At 38.6% G+C, this 22,980-nt stretch overlaps 1 protein-coding gene across 1 annotated transcript in view; it reads left to right on the forward strand.

Annotated features, from left to right (window-relative positions):
• Positions 1–3,238: 3,238 nt before the first annotated feature.
• The window catches only part of LOC113178419 (TSC22 domain family protein 1-like), a gene marked incomplete at its 5' end in the record, with an annotated part of 97,521 nt that continues 77,779 nt past the window's right edge, over positions 3,239–22,980 (forward strand). The window contains 4 exon segments of the mRNA XM_077795481.1: positions 3,239–3,423; positions 3,425–4,567; positions 4,569–6,152; positions 9,495–9,564. Of these exon segments, the coding sequence (XP_077651607.1) occupies positions 3,239–3,423; positions 3,425–4,567; positions 4,569–6,152; positions 9,495–9,564 (2,982 nt within the window).

Consider the following 22,980-nt stretch of genomic DNA (forward strand, 5'->3'; position numbering starts at 1 on the left):
AGGAAGACAGCAAGTTTGCACCAGGCTGGGCAACTCAGTGAATCCCTGCCTCATAAAACAAAAAGAGCTTGGGGATGTAGCTCAAGGATGAGTCCTGGCGGGGTAGGAGGTGAGGGAGGTAAAGGAGAGCTCTAAGCATACTGTGTTCAAAGGATTTAATGACTTTCTACACATAGTTGTACACATTTAATACTAATGTAAAAAAATCTGGACCTTTTAAATTAAAAGTTGATAACTTAATAAAACATGGCTATTCAGAAGCTTTTTGCTTTTTAAATGCATACTAAGCCCTTCTACCTCCATGGGTTCCATATATCTGAATTCAAACAAGAATTGAAAATATTCAGAAAGAAATTATATCTATATTCAACTGTTTCAGATCTCATTATTCACCAAATGACACTATATAACAACTATTTACATCTCATTTACAGTATATTAGGTATTATAAGTAATCCTGAGATGATTTAGAGCATATGGGAGGATTTGCGTAGGTTATACACAGTACTGCACAAATAAGGCAACATGTACTAGAGTTTGATACAGGACAGACAATGGACATCTAAGGAGGTATTTCTATTCAAAAAGTAAATGTGACATTTTAAACTTTTTAAACATTTTTAACTTTTTGAGGGATGGAATGAGGGGAAAAGTTCAGAGAAAACCAAAGGTAACATGTTGAATGGACAACTAGAATTCTATCAAAACCCTACAACTTGTTTTTATGTTAACAACCTCCCCAACCAGGGTTGGAGATTTACCAAAATCAGAAGTCTCTACCTGTTAAGCATTTAGTTTTACAACAATCTTGATTAATTTTTTTTTCCACCTAAGGTCTTTCGGCTTCCTTTGTTTTTAACCCCTGCACAAGAAGTATATTCTCAGTAGTAAGGACTGTTTAGAAGGAGGTAGTGTCAGGGAAGCAAATTCCAGTGAATTGCTCCCAATAAAAACTAAAGTTGCTCTAAGTACATGTATGAAGACACGAAATCTACCTTTCGTACAACCGAGATATGAAAAATTGTGCTATATATGTGTAATATGAACTGAAATGCATTTTGCTGTCATATATAACAAATTAGAATAAATTTAAAAAAAACTGAAGTTGCTTTTGTAGAACTATGCTCAGAACCATAAAGTATATGTTTAGAATTTCAGGTGACATTTTTACTTTTCTAGCCTTAAAAGGCATTCTTCATTTACTATTTCACCTGTGTTGCCACCATGACCAGGTCACCTTGCCTTTTAGGTCAAAGCTGTAGGGCCACAGCTTGAACAAAAAAGCCATCACTGCTTGAGATAAGCTCCACCTGTTGAGGTCAGTCGGTTTACAGAACTAGCCGGCTCCAGGTACCTCCCTCCAGGTACTTATGGATTGCAACCACTCCCTTTATAGAGAAGAGCCTACCCTGAAGGAGCTAAGGCAGTTAGTTGCAAACATCTGCACCATCTGCTGGCTGCCTCGCCCCTGCCCGTCGAAGGGTGAGGGGACCCCGCAAGGCTGCCATAACTGCATTGCACAAAAGGCAACACCTATCGCTGGGAGCCACCGCCTTTGGTGGGGCCCGGGAGCTCCCGGCGTTGGGGTATTCTCTGAAGGGGCGAAGGCAGCGCCCGCCGGGGGCAAGCCCAGGTGCGGCGACCCGGAGCAGGGCTCCGACACGAGCAAAGGAAGAAAGCCTGACTCATGTCGTGGCAGCGGCGGGGCTCCTGGGAACTAAAACTCGTGATGCTGTTGCTGCGGAGAAAAGCCTCGTTAGCCATTCCGCAGGCGGGGGACACCACCCAGGGCGCGCATACTCCAGACCCGCGCTCTGGCAGCCTCAGGGGGCCCGTCCCGCCGCGCCCCCTCCTCGGCCCGCCCGCGGGTCGCGCGCGCCGGCCGCGAGTAAGAGAAGAGCGGACACACCTAAACTGAGCGGGCTGCCGCGGCCCCGCACCCTGCCCCACCAGGCAGAATCACAAGGTGCGACCCGGATCCGCTCCCCCACCGCCCCCGGCGTCGGCGCCTCCGCTAGCCTTCTGCAATTTCCGTGAAAAGATCCAGCGCTCGGCAGGGTCCGAAGACCCGCCGCCTCCTTCCCTGCCGGACCCGGCTTTATGTCTGCGGCGTCGGAGCGCATGCGCAGACGCCATTTTCCCTTCGTCTCCTCCGCCTGTCCCCTCCCCCCTTTCGCCGCCGAGAAAGGAGCCGCCGCCGCCGCCGCCCGCGGCCCCCTCCCGTTCGGCCGCGGGAGCAGCAGGGTGACAAGCCGGCCGCGGAGAAGAGGACGAGAGAGGCTCGCACCGTCCGCTCCCGCGCACGTCTCGCCGCCCTCCGGGGAGGCTCGGGCGCCAGCCTCTTCCTCCCCGAGGACGAGTGCCGAGCCGAGGCGCCTGCCCTGAGGGAGGAAAATGCTCGGGCTCCATGGCTGCCAGTGATGGAGCGGTCCCTGGGCTCTGGCTGCCACTGCCGTCGCTGCGCCCCGGCCGTGCTCCGCGAGGACCCGGCGTCTCTGCGCGCCCGCCAGCGCCTCGTTGCTGGGCTCTGCGTACCAGGCGTCCCGCCGCCGCCCCACTCACAGCCGCGCCGCTCCGGCCCCAGCCGCGGCCAGCGTTTTCTCCCGGAGCAGCCGCCGCGAGCCCAGGGGGTTTGAAAGGGTCCGCGGGGCGCGGGGGGAGGGCTGAGCGGGGCCGACCGGGCCGGAGAGGTAGGTTTGAGCGACACTGAGCTCGGGGCTCGCCGGCGGCAGCGGCGCCGGGGGTGGCGAGAGCAAGGCGACACTCGCTCCGCTCTGCCTTCGTGCAGTGTGACCGGGAGGGCTTTGCAGCGGCCGCCGCCGCGGCGGGAAGAGGGGGCTGAGGTGGCTTCGGAGTTGGCCAAAGAAGGTGGGCATTTCTCGCTTTTCTCCCTCTCCCTCCCCTCCGGGGCTCCCCCTCCCTCCTGCCCCGCACCCACGTGAAGCGGAATATAAAGGCGGGGTGTGAGACTAGAGGGGAGAGGGAATGGCGGAGGACTGAAGGGGGCCCCCCCTTCGGGTCCCCGGCCGCCCTGTTCACCCTCGTTCATCCTCCCTCCCCGTAGCTCGCCCTGCGAGGCAGGAGCGGCCGGCGCTTTCGGCTGAGGAGGAGGAGGAGACGGAGGAATCGCGCCTGGAGGAGCGTCAGGTCCCGTTTTCTTCTCCGGCGTTTTGAATACAAAGATTACGGTGCAGAAGGAAATTGCACTCGCCTCCTCCGCCCCCCCCCCCCCCCCCCCCCCGGTACCCAACACAATGCACCAGCCGAGGCGGCGGCCGCCGCTGCAGACATTAGTACTAGGAAGATGGCGCACCCGGCAATGTTCCCTCGAAGGGGCAGCGGTAGTGGCAGCGCCTCTGCTCTCAATGCAGCATGTACCAGCGTTGGTAGTGCTGCCACCACTTCTGAGGATTTTCCGCCTCCTGTCGCTGCTCCAGCCGCCGCCTTCTGCAGCATCTTCCACGTCGGGACCACAGCCTCCGCCTCCACAAAGCCTGAACCTCCTTTCTCAGGCTCAGCTGCAGGCACAGCCTCTTGCTCCAGGCGGAACTCAGATGAAAAAGAAAAGTGGCTTCCAGATAACTAGCGTTACTCCAGCTCAGATCTCTGCCAGTATCAGCTCTAACAACAGTTTAGCAGAGGACACTGAGAACTATGACGATGTGGATGAATCGCACACGGAAGATCTCTCTTCTTCCGAAATCCTTGATTTGTCACTTTCCAGGGCTACTGACTTAGGGGAGCCAGAACGCAGCTCCTCAGAAGAGACTCTGAATAACTTCCAGGAAGCTGAGACACCTGGGGCAGTCTCTCCCAACCAGCCCTACCTTCCCCAGCCTCATTTGCCTCACCTTCCACAACAGAATGTTGTGATCAATGGGAATGCTCATCCACACCACCTTCATCACCACCATCATATTCATCATGGGCACCACCTTCACCATGGGTACCATCATCCATCCCATGCTGCTGTGGCCAGTGCATCCATTCCTGGAGGGCCACCCTCAAGCCCAGTGTCCAGAAAACTCTCTACAACTGGAAGCTCTGATGGTGTTATGCCAGTTGCACCAGCTTCTGCTGTATCATCGAGTGGCTCACCTGTATCTGTAATGACTAATATCCGTGCACCAAGTACTACAGGTGGTATAGGTATAAATTCTATTACTGGCGCTAATACAATGAGTAATGTTAACATTGCTGCTGTGAGTAGTTTCAATCCTAATGTGACAAGCAGCATGCTTGGTAATGCTAATATAAGTACAAGCAGTATTCCTAGTGCTGCTAGTGTAAGTGTTGGGCCTGGTGTTTCCAGTGGTGTTAACGTGAGTATCTTGAGTGGCATGGGCAATGGTACTGTTTCTTCCTCCACTGTTGTTAACAGTGTTCCTAATGCAGCTGCAGGGATGACTGTGGGATTGGCTTCAAGTCAGCAGCAGCAATAACCAACAGTTAACACATCAAGGTTCAGAGTTGTGAAGTTAGATTCCACTTCTGAGCCTTTTAAAAAAGGTAGATGGACTTGCACTGAATTCTATGAAAAAGAAAATGCTGTACCTGCTACAGAAGGTAAATAAAGTGGTGGAGACTGTAAAACAAAACCCGACAGAAGTGACTTCTGAGAGGGAGAGCACTAGTGGGAGTTCAGTGAGCAGTAGTGTCAGCACACTGAGTCACTATACAGAGAGTGTGGGCAGTGGAGAGATGGGAGCCCCTGCTGTGGTGGTGCAGCAGTAGCAACCACCACCACCACCATCACCACCACCACAACAACCAGCTCTTCAAGGTGTGGCCCTCCAACAGATGGATTTCAGTAACACTGGTCCACAGAGTATTTCAGCAGTCAGTATACCACAGAGTATTTCTCAGTCACAGATGTCACAAGTACAGTTACAGTCTCAAGAACTGAGCTATCAACAAAAGCAGGGTCTTCAACCAGTACCTCTGCAAGCCACTATCAATGCTGCAACTGGTATCCAGCCATCATCTGTAAATGTGGTTGCTGTAAATTCAGCTTTAGGTCAGCAACCTTCCATTTCCAGTTTGGCTCAACCCCAACTGCCATATTCTCAGACGGCTCCTCCAGTGCAAACTCCCCTTCCAGGGGCACCACCCCAACAGTTACAGTATGGACAACAACAACCAATGGTTTCTACACAAATGGCCCCAGGCCATGTTCAATCAGTGACTCAAAATCCTATTCCAGAATATGTACAGCAGCAGCCAGTTCTTCAAACAGCAATGTCCTCTGGGCAGTCCAGTTCTGCACGAGTGGGAACAGGAGCAGCAGTGATTCCTGTGGCTCAGCCCCAGGGTATCCAACTGCCAGTCCAGTCCACAGCAGTCCAAGCACAACCTGCAGGGGCATCTGGCCAGCCTGTTGGCCAGGCTCAAACAGCAGTGTCTGCTGTACCTACTGGCACTCAAATTGCAAATATTGGTCAACAGGCAAACAGACCTACTGCAGTGCAGCAGCCCTCTACCCAGGTTACACCTTCAGTTATTCAGCAAGGTGCTCATCCATCTTCACAAGTAGTTCCACCTGCTCAAATTGGGATTATTCATCAGGGAGTTCAAACTAGTGCTTCAAGCCTTCCTCAACAATTGGTTATTGCACCCCAGAGTACCTTGTTAACTGTGCCTCCTCAGCCACAAGGAGTAGAACCAATAGCTCAAGGAGTGGTTTCACAGCAGTTGCCCACAGCTGGTCCTTTGCCCTCTGCTAGTAGTATTTCTGTTACAAATCAGGTTAGTTCAACTGGTCTTTCTGGAATGCCTTCTGCCCCAACAAACTTGGTTTCATCACAGAATATAGCACAAGCCCCTGCTACCCAAAATGGTAATTTGGTTCAAAGTATTAGTCAACCTCCCTTGATAGCAACTAATATAAATTTGCCTTTGGCACCACAGATAGCACTAAGTTCTACTCAGTTCTCTACACAATCATTAGCTCAGGCAATTGGAAGCCAAATCGAAGATGCCAGGCGCACAGCGGAACCCTCCTTAGTTGGCTTACTTCAGACTATCAGTGGTGACAGTGGGGGAGTGTCCGCAGTTTCAGATGGGAGTAGCAGCAGCCTAGCAGCCTCTGCTTCTCTTTTCCCGTTGAAGGTGCTACCGCTGACGACACCCCTGATGGATGGCAAGTATGAGAGGTAAGATGCCATATTCCTGCAGATGTTCAACAAACTCGAAATTAATCTATTTGGTAGAAATATGTATGCACAAAATTAATGTAAGGTGTTATAGTGTTTTCAGTTTGGGTGAGAATGCATACTCATGGTAAGTTTTATAGAGCAGGAGTGTTATGGAATGATTACAGAGTGGATAGGAAATAGTAATATATAAATAAAATTCATCAGAATAGTTAGGTTGAGCATGTATTCACATTAAAAATAGATTTTGGGGCACCAAGTGGTTTTTATTATTTATAAAATGCTTTTTAGAAGATTAATTATGAAAAAAAGGCTAAATTTTGTTAACCCACATAAAATTATTATTTTGAGTCACTAAAATCCTTGTGATCATCTCTTTGGTGTTACCACATTTGTTCTCCCTTACTAGGCAGCCCTTTTTCAGTTCCACAGTGTGGATCTTAGACTGTGAAAGATACTGTTACCTGCTTTTCCTAGTCAGACACTGTAGGAAAGATGACCTAATCTGGGTTATATAGATTGCCCACATACTGTAATTGACCAGCTTTTGTAAACTTAATGGTTACTTTATCAGAACAGAAAAGTAATGGGAATCTTAAGTGTTTTTTTGGAGGAGGAAGGCATACACTCTCAAAATAACTCAATTTATCTTTTATGATAGTATGCTGTACATTTTTCCTTTTGCAAGTAGATCAAGGTGGTAGCCATTTTAAAGAATAAGTCTTGCAGGATTGAATTTATACAGACATGAAAATAAGATGTTCTACTAATATCCACCTGTTCCATTACCAAAAATTAAAATGCACAAAACCTAAAATACATTAGTAAACCAGCATTTTTTGATTAGATTAGAAATAATGTGCTAGTAACACGTAATAAAATTTTATCTGAAGCTCACTGGCTGGAAAATTCATGAAGTCTTTCATATTTCTACAGTGTTTTAAGACCTACTTTTTTTTTTTTTTTTTTTAAAGGAATGTTCTTTTCACAAATATGTCAGTCTGTGACTAACCTTGATCCAAATATCATAAGAGTTATGAAAAGACTATTTATTTTCACTGGAATTTTGAGTAAGCATGCAGGATATTTAATTATTTTAGAATTAGTTGGAGGGTTTTGAGATTGCAATTCCATCAAACCAGTCGAAGCATTTATATTTCTATACATTTATTTGTGGGGTTCACTTTGGGACAGTCAAGCAATTTAAGAAAAAGAAAAAAAAGGCCCAATGTTTGAGGTTTTCTTTTTTTAGTTGTTTAAAAAAGTTGTAAAGACATGGTTAATTGAAACAAATTAAAAATCTTTCAAGATTTTTTTCTTCTAATAGTCATATAATTAAAATCTTGTTATTAACCAAATGTATTCTGCATCTTTGTACTTTAAAAGATAGGTATTTCCTTAATAGTTCTCTTATAGTTATTTTTAAATCTTCAGTTTTATCTTTATCATTCTGATTCTCATCATAATTTTAATTTAAAGATGTACCCCAATTATTAATGTTCGATAGATAAAAAGGACATGATCTAGGCGAAACTCCTATAGAAACAGGTATTTTGTATACATGCTAAATTTAGAGAAATGAAAGACAACCACACATTATGATTTCAAACCTGCTATAATTTTGTTAATTCCCCTTTGTGATCTCCTGCCTTGACTTTCTTGTCTTTCCCCTACTGTTCATAGGGCAATGATAGGGATTTCCAAAACCTGATGTTTCACAACAAGTCAAAGGATGCTGCTTTAAACTAGTCGTCCCCCTCCCCCCCAATACAGTCCTGATTTAAAATATGAGCACAAAATTATTTGCTAGATGTTAACTGAGATGTAGATTAATTAGGGACATATTATGCAAAAAAGTTTGTAATAGTAGAAAGAGACAAGAAGAAATGTGATGAAATATTGGCCTAAAGTAACAAGTTGTTTTCAGAATGTACTCATTTTGAATTTACTGTGTATTTGAACTTTTGTTAGTTTATCTAAGTTGAGTCATCAAAACTGGAAAACTTGTTTCAAAGATATCCTTCAAATTCTATAAAATCAGTGTTTCACCTTTAAAAACCTATAAGGTCAGACAGGATTTTATAAAAGTGTGTGTGTGTGTGTGTGTGTGTGTGTGTGTGTGTATGTATGCGTATGCATATGCCTTTTTTATTATGTCATTCCAGATAATTTTTTTATTGCTATAGTTTGGGAAAACATGTGTTATTTTATTTAAATTTGCCCTGGGAAGAGGATTTGTGTCACTTGCGTGTTTTAGCTTTGTCACATTTAGTCAGTCATGGGAAAAAGGGTACATTATCATTTTAGTATTATAATGCTAATTATAAATTTTTGGTAGTAGAACAAATGAGAGTGGTTATTCTCTAATCATCTTTTGTAATAATACCCTAACATTTAGATGTTAAAGTGTTCAGTAGACATGTGGAAAGTGTTTTTAGTTGGCTACTGTAAGATTTTAGAAAAATCAATCAAGGCATTAAGATTATGTATCTTTCTTTCAAAACATCTTTCTTTTTTTTTTCTGGACTGGGGATTGAATGCAGGGTCATTCTACCACTGAACTATATCCCTGTCCCTTTTTATTTTTTATTTTGAGACAGGATCTCACTAAGTTGTTGAGGCTGGCCTCAGACTTGGGATCCTCCTGCCTCAGCTCCCCAAGTCACTGGGATTACACGCTTGTACGAATGCCTGATCTTCAAAAAGTCACTCTCATTGCAAAGATCTTGACCTCTCTTAGCTTTTAATGTGAACCATTCTCTTTACAAGAATGGGAAAATGTAGTTATTTCGCTCTGATATATAGTATTTTGTGTTTTGTGATTTGTTATATAGCCTCTTATGTGAAATTGGTCAAACTACTGTTCACCCTTCAAGATTCAACTCAGATATTTTCTCTGAAGGATTCTTTCCCCAGGAGATGTTGTTTCCTTAGCACTTTTTAATGTTCCTCTATTTAAGCCCTGTATACATTCGATTATAATTGTTTACCAGTCTTTCCCATAAGAGTAGTTCCTTAAGGGCAGGTACTAAATGTTTCTTGAACAAATTAATGAGCAGACCTTTCTCTGCTTTTCCAATCGTGATATAAAGTTTATATTGTCATCTTAAGCACACTGTTAGAGATGTAGGTGCATAATAATTTATGCAGAATGGATTAAAATAAATAAAATGACTCCCTAACTTCTTCATTGTTCCTTGAGGTGAATTGATGTATATTTTCTAAATACAGTACTCAACTTATAGTAGGTCTTCAAATATTTATTAAAAAGGAATGAATCTTTTCTTACCTATAATATGTATTTTGCCTACATAGCATCAGTTAATATTTTTTTTTTTTTAGTTTTTGGCAGACACAACATCTTTGTTTGTATGTGGTGCTGAGGATCGAACCCAGGCCGCACGCACGCCAGGTGAGCACGCTACTGCTTGAGCCACATCCCCAGCCCATAGAGAATTTTTTTTAATATTTATTTTTTTAGTTTATAGCATCAGTTAAAACCCTTTGTTTAAATTTTTAAAGATATGTATGTGCAGTTGAAACAAATAGTTTACGTGGTTATCCAAAATAAATAAATGAAAGAGATTCTGCTCGCTTACTTCCCCAATTTCCTTTCCTAGAAGCACTTTTACCTCTTTTAGATTACTGTGATATTACCTCCTACTCTCTAATATGCTTGTTTAGTAGATACGCAACATAGCTTGATGGTTAGGAGCATGGAGACTCCAGAATTAGACCTTCTAGGTTTGATCCTTCCCCTGTCATTGACTAGTTTTATATAACTTTGGGTCTCTTAAACTCTGTGTGCCTCAGTTTTCTCATTTTGTAAAGTAGTATGTCTCAGAGTTGTTATAAGAATTAAATTAATTTGGAAAACCCTTAGAATTTTTTCTGACTTTCAATTACCTAAATGAGTGTTTGTTAACTTAAATACTCCTTGCTTTGCTTTTGACTTTCTTACTTCTTGGATAGAAAATGAAGATATGCCCAGTTGGTAATTCTTCTTACAAATGCTGCTTCCTTCCAATATTATATCATTCTTGATTATTCAATATTCTTGTAAAAGATGACTACTTTTCTTATCCAGAAAATGTCCTGTGGTTGCTTCCCTCTTCCTACCCTATCCCCACGTATATAGAATGTGGAAATGTTAGGGAGTTCTCCCCTCCTGAGTTTATATTTATCAGTATAATCTGTTTTCTCCAAGTTGCCCCACTCCTCCACTTTTGTATGATTTGGGCTCTACTTTGCTTCCTCAAACATCTGGTAATTCTTGGTGTGTGCAAGTGCTTAAGTGTAAGAGGACTAGAGAGGTGATGAGAAATTTTCCATGCTGCTTGTAAACTGCAGTGAAGTGGCTGGAGGCAACTGCCTCCCCCGCCCCCCCCATTTAGTTTTTCTCTATATTTATCACTAATTCTCCATTTTATTAGTTGTCTTAATGTCAACATCAGGTATTGTTACCAATTTCATCTTCCTGAGGAAGTCTTTCTCATAATCTCCATTCTGGACTGATTGCTTTCTAGGCTTGGTATACAAGTATTGTAGGATTCCCTTCACTTTCTCCTGTGTTTGATTGCTGTTCTCCAGTGACCAGTGTTGTCTTCATTCTTGATTTACTTGATGTTTTAAAATGACTTCTGTATACTCCGACACTTGTTTAGTTCTTTGGTTAGGTAAAGAATACTAGGTGGGAAAATTATCTTATAGTTTTGTACTGTTGCTTTCTAACATCCAAACTGCTTTTGAGAAACCTAAGGCCATTTTTATTTCTCATCTATTGTATGTGACCTGTGTGTTTTCCTTTTTCCATTTTTTCCCCCTCTATCCTCATTTAATAAATTTGTGAAAACTCTTAAAACTTTGTTTCTGTTCAGAAATTTTACCATGTTGGTCTTTCATGGGTCTATGTTCATTTGTGTGGTGCTGCTGAGTATTTGATACGTGTTTTTTCAGTATGGAAACATCTTTTAGTTCTGGGACTTTTTCTTGATGAGATTTGTTGATTACTTTCCATTATTCTTTCTTCCATTTTCTTAAACTAATTCAGTGGGCCTTCTTGACTGGTCTTCAAATTTTCTGTCTTGCTCTATTTCTATTAAGTTCTCATTTTTCTTATTATATATTTAATTTCCAAGAGCTTTTTTGTTGTTGTTGGTATTTGTTTATTTTTGTGTATTGTTCTGATTTGATAAGGATAGTAACTTTTTCTTAGCTCTCTGAGTATATAAATATTAGTGCTCTTTTTGTTTTGTTTTTAGTTTTCTGTGTGGTCTGTTTTCTCCAGAGTTTGTTTTTCTTTTTTACTTTGATCTTTATCTTTGGATAGCTGGTAACTGTGTGTAAGAGTAAAGAATTAAAATGCTGGTTGGAAATTCTTAGGCTTAGCGAGGCTTGTCAATTGTTGGTTTCACTCTATGGTAACCTGGCTGGCCATTTGGTTGAGGGATTCCTGATATCATGCATGTATTTCCTCCTAATTGATTAGATGGCTGTAAGAAGACTTTCCTGATCTTGCCTGGAAATGAAGGTCTGTCTTCAAGCATTTTTGGTGATAGTGGAGGGAGGGGTTTAAGGAGAAATGGAGTAAAAATTCTTAGGGAGTCTTAGCATCGCAAAATACATTTCTTCACTTAACTTTGTTTTCAGTATATTCTCCTACCTTTGCCAGGCTTTCTTGGTCCTGAGATCTTGTGTTTTATTTTCTTTAGACAATATACTTTGGGTTTTTTGTTTGTTTGTTTGTTTGTTTTGAGTTGGGAGAAAAAGTTGCTATCTGTGGGGTTGGTTACAATCTTCCTTATTTTAGGACCCTTTCTCCTACCCACATCCTGTTTCCTATGAATGTGGTACTGCTAATTCCTGAGCCTTTGGTGGATTTTGCAGTATAAATTGGGTTTGTTCTTGATTTTCTCCACTGTTTGCTGAAGATTTCATTTTCTAGTGTTTGCTAAGTCATTTGTCACTCAACCATCTGTTTTCTAGCTTCTAAATTTTTGTTGCTCTTGTTCCCCACCCCTTTAAAAACTCCTTTTCTGTTTTAGTTGAGCTTTTGGGGGGAAATGGTGGGAAAAACAAAAAAAGGAGATGTATGTTTACTATTGTTACACATCTGTTTCAGTGGTAGAATGCTGTGCTATTAAATGTAAATAATGATCTAATCTTAATAAAGCTATTGTACTAATATGTGATCTATAATGAGTAATATACATGAATTTTAACAGTGGAATTGCTTAGCTAAATCCATCATTAATAAGGATAGTGCATAACTCAGTATTCTATTCATAGATGATTAACAATGTTAGATTCAGTAAATGTTACACTGAAACACTCAGCCTTGTAAATTAAGTTTTTTTTTTTTAAATTTTACTAGTGAATAATGAAATTTACTGAGTGTATTAGAGAGGCCAAGTGAGTTGTCTGAGGTTGAATATATACCAATAAAGCTGAGCTAAGGTTCAAAGCCATCTTTCCAATTCAGAATTTAGTGCCATTTCTACGACTAATAAAGCCAGCAAGAAGGCTGTTGATCATAAATAATATTAGAGTGGCTGAACTTGAAAAAAAGAGCAGGCTTGATTGCTTTAATATAAATGATGGAGTTGTCATGGGACATTGTTTTCCTATAAACCCTTGTTCAGAAAAAAAAGTGGGTGGGTAAAGTTATCACAGTGGAGTGCCTGCAGCAGGCAGTCAAATGTCAAGTTAATTTGGACATGTTATTTTGAAATTTGTATGAAAATTGTCCTTTTAGGAAAATCATTTAAATTTTCTAGTAATGTAAATTCATTGTTTTTAAACATTGGCTTCAGACTCTCAAAACAAGTAGATGTTGTTTATTGTTTAGAAAGTTTAAAAATATGAAACTACAAAGCATAACCTGTTCTGATGCTGCAGTATCAGAACCCTGGTGGTTGGTTTTTGCTGTTACTGTTGTTAAGCTTGTATATGTCATGATATAATGCTGAGAGCCACAGCCAGTCTGTATGGCCCCTGGCATTTTGCCAACATTATTGATTGACAGGCAAGGCGTTAATATCTGCCTCTGCCGCTACTTTTGAGTTCTAGCGCTATTTTTGAGATCTTGGGGGGGGGTGGGGTGACGAATAAGTTGTGTTCGTTGGTACAGCAGGAGTAGGAGCCATTTATTGTAGGGCAACAGAGGTATTTATACATTTTGCACAGCTTATCTTAATTAGCATAAACTAAATACATCAGTCAACCAATAAGAATCTCCACACTTAATGGCTGGCTTTTGTTACTTTTCAAACTGCTCCCTCTGGCATTTTGCAAGGCACCATCCAGACTTGTTTACGAACTCTAACATTCGCCTGGCAAAATACCAGGTGTTATTTTGACTTGTTTACAGACCTTAACAGTATAATATGCTTTATGGCTCATTAAAACAGCTATATGAGAGGAAATATTAAAAGCATCTTTACACTATTTGAAAAGGTTAATTTGTACTGAGTTTGAGAGTCTAGATTGAGTAGTTTCCCAGTCTCACAAGTGCTTGAATGCCTTCCTCCCCACCATTTCTTCTTTACCTCTCTTTTTGACCAAGAATTCTTACTTGATTTTTTTTTTTTTTAGTAGAGTCGTTAGGCATAATTGGCTTTAGTTCCTTCTTGAAAATTCTTTCACTTTCTGTAATAACCTTCTGTTTTTTCCCCACCTTTCTGACCACTTCTCTTTAGTCTCTTTCAGCTTCTTCTCTCTCAGAAACTAATAGTTTCTTTGAATGTCTGAGTCCTCTTCCCATATACTATCTTTTCCCTGTTCCCAAAGCTTTAAAGAGGCTCTTAATACTGTGGACTCCTGAATGCATGCCACTAGTCTAGCCTTTTCTTCTTACCTTTGGATTTACATAGTCATCTATCTTTTAAACATCTCCACATTCTCCTCAGCCTCTCACTCTCAACAGGTAGTAAATTTATCCCTTAATTACCTAACCCATCACGTATTCTGCTTTAGTCTTCATTTCTCTCTCTCTTTCCATTTTATTTTGAGGGACTTGTGTTGTTCAGTCTGGCCCCAGCTTGCCTCAGCCTTAGGTGTAGCTGGGATTACAGTCATGTGCTGACACCCTGGACTAGTTGTCTTTATTTTGAAAATCAGATTTCACTTTAGAAATCCTAGAGTCATTCTTCATAACCTCTTTTCATCAACTTCCATAGTCTGACCATTTCTTCAAATTCATCTTGAATTTACCTTTCTTCCATCCCTACTGCCACAACTCTAGTCTGAGGTTACAGTAGCTCTCACTTAAAAGTAATGTGTGCACATATGCGTGTAATAGCTTCTTCATCGAGTCGGCTGCATACATTTTGCCTTTTTCTAATATAATTAGATTAGAATTGTTATAGTAATATAGTATGCTGCTGTCAGAATGATAGAATGAAATATATTTTTAATTGGGAAATTGAGCCTAGGGGTGCTTTACCACTGAGCTATCCCCAGCCTTTTTTTTTTTTTCTCTCCCGCATTTTTGAGAAAGTATCTTGCTAAGTTGCCTAGACTGACCTTGAACTTGTGATTCTTCTGAGTCACTAGTGTAGGTGTGTGCCACCACAGCTGGCTGAAAATGATAGGCGTAGAGTGGAAATCTCTTCCATGTAACTCACTTGCTCAAGTCCCCTTGAAGGCTTGCCATTTGTTTCAAGGTAATTACTTTCTATTTCTGTTTATTCCTGTTCTCATATTGTGCCATTTTTCTCCATTCTACAGTCCAGTTGCTCTTGACCTTTTTTCAGAAAGCTGCTCACCTTGCCTCCTCCTAGATCTTTATACATGCTGTTCATTAGCCAGGACATTCCCCTATGCCATCTCCCTTCCATTCTTGTTTAAAGCTTAACTATCACTTTTTGAGAAGACTCAGGATATAGCAATTCAAACTTAGGTTCACATTAAAGGTTCCTTATTCTTTTCCTTTTTAATGCTATTACTATTTGTAATAGTAATATTTGTAGTTAATATTTGTAGTTGTTTTTTTTTTTTTGCGATATCTGATTATTTTCAGCTTCATGAATTGGGATGTTTGCTTTGCTATTACAGGCCCAAAACCTATGCCAGTGCTTAATGTATAGTAGATACTCAGCAAAACCTGGATTAATAAAGAAAATAATTGTTATTATTGTCATAAGAAAATCAGGGGAAACATCCAACCAAAAGAAAAGCAAGGGAAACATCCCTTTAAAAAGATTACCCCAATCTTTTGAAAGATAAGTTCTTTATAAATGGTCCTATAATACCATCATTTTCCCCTTTTAATAGAGATGACTGAGAATAAGTTGATTTATTTTTTGTTGTTTGTGAGCCAAAAAAAAATGATGCTTAGTTGGATATTTTTAATAAGAATTTTGTTTTATATTTATCTATGCTTATGCCGATAAAAATTCTTTAACTTGAATGAAATTAGAAATTCATTTATTTAAAGATTGGAATTAGTAATCTTTCTGCTTCTGACTGTAGCCATTTCACATAATGACTTTTTTCATTACTGTTTATATTTGTTAATATATTCTAAACATAATGATTCTTAAATATCTTAAGTCCTACCTTGGGAGTCCTTTGCAGTTTCAGCTGTTGATAATAAAACTTATTAAAAACATAAATACTTAATCTTGTAAAATGAAACTTAAATTTTTTTTAACAGTTTAGTTAAACATTGAGTAATTGTTTAAATTTTTTGAAATCTGTTTTACTTATGGTCATTTTAGTAACTTGTTAAACTAGTAAGTTAGGTATTTTACAAAGGTATCATGAAAAAGGTGATCAGAATTACCACTAAACTTTATTGATTATCTTTGGATACTAAACTTCACTTTTAAGGTTGGAATAGTTAAAACAGAAGGGAAAATGACATTGTCATGCGGCTATCATCAGAGGCTAGTTCTGAGAGTCTTGTTTGTGGACATGTTAGGATTAAATCTGGTAGCTTGGTATAAAATAGCTGATTGGGAGGTTTATTATAACTCGATTTTTTTTAAGGATTAATTTTAGATTATGGTGCGTGGTATTGGCCTAATCCATGGAACCATAGAGTGAAGGGTTCCTCTGAACTTCATGTAGTTAAGACAGATGAGATAGCTAGCATCTTGTTTTTCCAGGCTTTCTAGATTGTTTTTGTAATATCAGCTGACTACTTAGGTTGAGGAACTTTTGATGTCCTGTGTATATTCCTGTGTATTCTTTTTTGAGTGAATTATAGTTTGATTTATAAAATTGCTGATTGTTGATAAAACTTAATTCTCACCTCATCTAGTTATATGATTCCTTTAAGTCTTTTTGAGTGTATTCACAGGGTAACATAGCCTACTGACTAGTTAGGTATGCATCAGAGGTATAAACATGGTTGAAATACTATCTAGATATATATACATATGTAATTTGCTCTATTACACATGTATATTTTTAGTTCTGATAATAATAACACTAGTTTTGCATGATTTCTCTGGATTGTTTTTTAATAAAACATTTTGAAGTAGATTATGTCCTCTTGAGTCCCAGCAGTCTTGAAGTTATAGGATATTTTTGTTCAAGTTTGATAGAAGAAGAGACTCAGGTTTGTTTATTCAGTCTATAATTAAATGACAAGTTCCTACTAGGTGCTATGTGCCGTTTAACTTGTTTGTAGACTATTAACAATTTAGCAATAATAAAAGTAGTAGGAATAGTGATAATAAAGAATAAAATGGTCGAAAATCATATTGCTTGCTATTCTCCAAATTGTTCTAAGCATTTACATATATTAACCTATTTAATTTTCAGAGCATCCTATTGTGTCATTATCACCATTTTATAGGTGAGGAAACTGAGGATAAAGTGATTAAGTATCTTATTCAAAGTCACATAGCTATTAAGTAGGAGCTGGGATTTAAATCCAAGCATTCTTATTCCGGAGTCTGTGCTCATAATGACTTTGCTCTTTTGTCTCTGTAGCATATGATCAGAACCAGGATGTTCTGTTTCCTTAAGTCAGTTTAAGTGCTTTGGGAAGCACTGGGAACTGAAGTGAACTTAAACTATTCTCTGTTACCAAAAAAATGGTAGAATACTCGAGACTGGGTGATTTATAAAGAGAAGAGGGGGGTTTTTTGGACTCATGGGCCTGAAGTCTGGGAAGTCTAAGATCAACAACTGCATCTGGTGAGGGCCTGGTGCTGCTTCAACTCATGGTGAAAAGCAGAAGGGCAAACAGGTACAAAGGGGGTAAAACAGGAGGGGCAGTTTTACTTTGTAACAACCCATTCTTGTGATAACTAACCTAGTACAGAGAGAGTTAACCCAGCCCAGGGAGAAAGGCATTAATCTTTCTTCATGATCTGATCCCATTACTCTTAGAGTTTCTGCTTCTCAACACTGTCACACTGGTCATCAGATTTCAACATGAGTTTTGGAGGGGAAAACCAAATTCAAACTGTAGCATACAGATATTTCTGAAGTCATTATATTCTCAAAATACTTGTTCTTGTAGTTCATAAGGTGATGTTAGGCTTATTTCTATACTCAAGTATATAAACTCCACAAGAACAATGACCTTACCTGCTATGCAGTATAGCAACTATTTATATATCATTTACATTTTATTAGGTATTACAAATAAGCTAGACATGATTTGGAGTATCCAAGAGGTGTGTGTGGGCTGAATGTAAATACTCAGGTCTTGGTATCTGCAGTAGGGTCCTACAACTCCCGTGGACACTGAGGGAGTACAGTAAACAGATTGTCATTGCCAGTCTCTCCTAGGAAGGGAAAAGGGGAGGTATTATTTCTAACCATCCACTAGTAATTCCTAGGTCTACCATAAAGGAAGTAATGTAGATCTCAAATTATTTGAAATATGGAAGTATTAAATTATCATTAAAATGTGCGTGAATTGATAATTTTATTGATACTTACAGTGCCACAAAACTTTTATTCCTTTCTTCATAAGTGCCATTTTTTCACTTTGTCATTTTAAAAACATAAGGATCTATATGTGCATATCTTAAGTTATGCAGAAAGGCATATACTTTCTAAATTTTATTTTAAAATATTTCTCTGTTTGTAAGCTGCTTTAAATATTTTAAGGAATGACTTGGGATAGAAATTCAATACATGGGAAAAGTACGACAAAGTAGGAAGTGATAAGTTAGGAGAGATACTAGTAGAGCAATATTGGGAGTCAGAGAAGGTTTGGGATCACATGCTTGAGGAGGAGACATTTGAGAGTAAAGTTTGATAGCACCGAGGATTAGTAAGTTATTGTAGTGAGAAAACAAAAAAAAAAGTATAAGGAGTGTTTACAGGAAAGAATATAAGACATCATCTAAGTTAGTGGGAGATGGAATACGAAGTATAAGGCTAACTTTGAAAAGCCTGTGTAGTTCTGTGGTAGGGTACTTGGTTAACATGCATGAGGCTGTGGGTTCAGTCCCTAGCAGTGGTGAGGAAAAGGAGGGAAAACAAAAGCCTTAGAGGTAAGATTGAGAGGTCTGGACTTTATTGTACATGGAATCATGGAATGGAGATTGATTCCTTTGTTTTGTGCTATGTAATGGCCTGAGCAGTGCTGTATTTTAGGAAAAATCTAGTTCTATGTGGAATGCCTCATTTGCTTCCTTTCTGGAATGGAGAATGGGGTATGAGAAACTCAGTAAATCCTTTTTCCTCAGTCAGTGATGGACATGGAGGCACATTCACTTTGTTGAATTTGAGGTAATGGTTTGAATTGGTGACTTTGGCCTCATTAAGGAAAGTAAAGGGTAAGGAACCAGTTCACAGGCAGTAACATTGTTCTTATCCAGAGGTTAAACACTGTTAACCTAATTCGTTGGAGCACAGCTCTGGAAAATAAGGACCTCAAAAAGTGCTTAAGGGGCTAGGGATGTAGCTTAGTGGTAGATTGCTGGCCTAGGATGTATGAGGCCCTGGGTTCAGTCCCTAGCACTGCAAAAGGAGGAGGAAAATAAAATGGCTTGAAATTGCTGTCTCAAAATAAAGCTGTGTGGAACCTCCTGCTTCTCCCCCCTGCCATTTTTTTTGCATAGCATTTCTGATCCTTTTCTGAACTTTCTTTTTTCTTTTTTAACATTTGTCTTACATTTGTTAGCTTATCATCTTAGGGATAAAGATGATGGGAGGGAAAAGAAATGGAATTCTGAAGTACTTTAGGTGACATCAGGAAACTAGTAGCATATATAGTCTGATATGAAGTTAGGTGTAAGACACTTTAAGGACACTTCAAAGAGCTGTATGCTATTGAATGTTTACTACTTGAAAGCTAGATGATGTTTGGTTTGTTCTTTCCAGGATGTATGCATATCAAGAATAAATTTCAATAATGTTAATTACCGAGCCATGGATAAGTATGAAGAAACTGTTTTAGTTGTATTTTCTTCCACAGTAGCATTTAACCATAGATGAATCACTTCACTTGTCTGTATTGTATTTTTCCCATTCTAAATATGACAAATGCTTCACATTTTCCTAGCTTTTAGGGTAGTAAGGTTATTCCATTGGATATTTGTAAATGTATATTATAAATAAAAGCTAGATTTCTACCTACAGAAATTACAAAGAATATTTGTAGTAATATTCAATAGTAAAATTAGACATCCCTAATAGATGCTATGATTTAAGTATTTATTCATTATTCATTGAGCTGAGGTCTTCCTTTGTTCCCCAGGCTGGCCTCAAACTTAACAATATTCCTGGCACAGCTTCCCATGTAGCTGGGATTACATTTGTGTAACACTGTACCCAGCTCTAATTTTAAGTAATTATTTACCATGATTTTTATTTTTAGTTAAGTTTCTGATGAATAAATGATCTATTGTTTATTACCTGTTCTGCATAGGATTTTGTAGGTAGTTTCTGATGTAGATACTTTGTTATAATTATTTTCTTTGAAATTGCCATTTTTAGCATATTAAATCAAAAACTATATCAAGGGAAACTGATGTCTCTCATGTTTTTAATCCTTTTTAGAGAACTGGACAAACAACCCAATTTCTTCTAAGGAAGTTTTTATTTATGCTTAATATTACATTAATTTTATTTTCTTGATTGTGTTTTCTATATAATTTTGTTATGGTATTTTTTGACAGCTATTCTTTTTGTTGAGGAAGTAGTCCCATGTTTTAAAAGGAAAAACTGTTGCTTTTTGAAACTGGTGTTCAGCTAACTTCTAAGTTATTGTAGTAAGTAAATTTATTTTAAAAAATGTGCTGCTTTGTAAGTTATCTTTTTTGCTTGATTATTATAGTGTTCTGCACTGCTCAGATGCTGATAACCCATCCACTGACTCTTTCCTTTTCCTCTTTTCAGGCTTTTTTTTGAGATGGGGGAGCTATAATTTACCTACATTTTTCTTTTAGAAACAAGCAAGGTGCCATGTTTTTAGTTGTTGCTCTAGTTTTTTGTAAAATCTTGAAATAATGGATTTGGACGATTCCCAAGCTGTTCATCTTCATTGTGTATTATTTTCTTCCGTGGGAATCCACCAAATATCAGTTATTTTCCGAAATAACAGCGGAATGTATATTTGTACAACTGATATATTCTGTTATTAGGAATTTGATGAATTTTGAGGCTCCATGCAGGAAGGGTGGGTCCAGAATGAGAATATGGTAATGAGAATTTATAATATGCCATACTAGTTTTCTACTTTTATCTATTTCCCTGGAACTCACAATAATAAAAACCCATGATATCGAATACTGATTTTTTTAAGGAAAACATTTAATGCTTATTGAAGTTGTATAGTATTTGAATTAGCAACCAGATTGACTCCTTTCTTTTGTAAATTTATACTAAGATTGATAATGAATTCATATGGGACCTGAGAGGCCTAAGAGGGGATGCGTCTAAGATTTCCTTTATAGTTTTAAAGTGAAGTTAAGATGATTTGGTTACATAACTACTAAGTGGTGGAGCTGTATTAGTATTTCATTCGGCAGTTTGATTCTTAAGCTTGCACTTTTAACTACCTTTTGCAGATATCCCATGTCCATTGATAAGTAGTCTTTACCCTAAGAGCATGGAGGCATTTGACCCTATAGACTTCAGTAATTCCTTGGGGTGCTATTTTATCGAGTTCTCTGGTGATTGATGTTTCTGGTGATGATTTTTTAATTTCAATTATAATTTGTTTTCTTAGTACATTTTCTAGGCAGTTTATACCCCAGATGGTTAAATTTCCAAATTTATTGTTTAAGTGTAAACTTTAAATTTGGAGAATTTGCTGAAGTAGAATCAAGTTTAAGAAGAATAGGTAACTGTAGAGACCCCAATTTTATGACATGAACTATCAATAAATCAGGTTAGTAGCCTTCTGTTGGTCTCAGTTTTTATCATAAGCTGTCCATACTTAAGACACTTTCTTTAAGCTTGATGTCGTCAAATTACATTAAAATATTTTAAAAAGCAGAAACCTTGGTTGGGGGAAATAGCTCAGTTGGTCAGAGTGCTTGCCTCACATGCATAAGGCCCTGGATTCAATCTCCAGGAAAAAAAAAAAATCCCCCCCACCCCAAAATCTTTAATTAGTTGAATCATAATAGCACATTTTATGACTCAGATCTTTAATTTTGAGTTGTTACAGCTTATATTCACATCACATGCTTGTTATTGGAACAAGAAAGTGCTAATTTATATGAATGCTTTAATATTCATTTGAAAAATAGGGTTTGCCTTGACTTTTTGCTCATTATCCTGGAAGGGTAAATTTATTATTATTTTTTTCTCTAAGATAATTGCATCAGGTATTCTATTCTAGATTTTTACAGTAGAGCTCCTTTCTTTCATTTTCATTGTTTTTCCTGATTCATTTATAAACATTGAAGTTATTGAAAGAAGCAGTTAGATCTTTTCTGTTAACTATAATGCAAAAAAAAATCTATCTTAAAAGATATAGTAGCTTTGCTTATCATTTAATAGTAATATGGTATGTCTTATTTACATGTTTAATAATTTTTTACTTTCCACTAATATAAAATAGCCAAAAGCCAGTAATTTTTTTTAACTTCTGATACAAGTTGATTGCATTTCTAACATTGTATTTATTGAGTTTGTTTTCGACAACCTAAAATTGCTATTCTCCTCAATACACAGGCAGTTGCAGAAAAGCGAGACTGTTTTAACTGAGTTACCTTTTGCAAAATGGGCAGGCTGAGACTCACTTTGGTTTTTTTTTTTTTTTTTTTAAGAATTTCAGTAATCTTTCTAGTTCTAGTCTGATTCTTAGTCTGTGAGGATCATCTACAAGTGGCTTATTAGAAGTTGTTCCAATATGTAAAAACAAAAGCTTTTAACAGGTGGATACTTTGGCCTAACAAATTCAAATTGTGCTATATTGAGCTTATGAATATGGGACTTAAATACTCTTAGACTCTTTTAAAAGCTGAACATATGAGTAGGGCAGAAAAACTAAGAAAAGTAGAAAGGGAGTAGAAGATCTTAAAAAGCAGCAGAAAGGAAAGAGGTGGATTGATAATTTGTTAAACAATTGGTATAGTCCCTCAGTGACTATAAATTTATCAATGTAAATTATTTTAGCAAAAGCACCTGAACTAATTCAAGAAATTGTTTGTTAGTCTGGAAGACTATTTATAATACTTCTGCTATTTTCTGTTACTGTGATGGAGTATTTATTCTGGAAATATTTATTGAATGATGTTATATACCCAGCACTGAGGATACAAAAAAAAGGACATGGTTTTGGCCTTCAAAGTTTTAATACCTTGAAGAAACATCATAAGATCTTGGTATGCCTTCTGAATAATCTAAATTAAGTTATAATTATTACTCAGTATATGGCATATATAATAGCTTATCTATTCAGATT

This window comes from Urocitellus parryii, chromosome 2, assembly GCF_045843805.1.
Source record: "Urocitellus parryii isolate mUroPar1 chromosome 2, mUroPar1.hap1, whole genome shotgun sequence".
In the NCBI taxonomy this organism is placed as follows: Eukaryota; Metazoa; Chordata; class Mammalia; order Rodentia; family Sciuridae; genus Urocitellus; species Urocitellus parryii.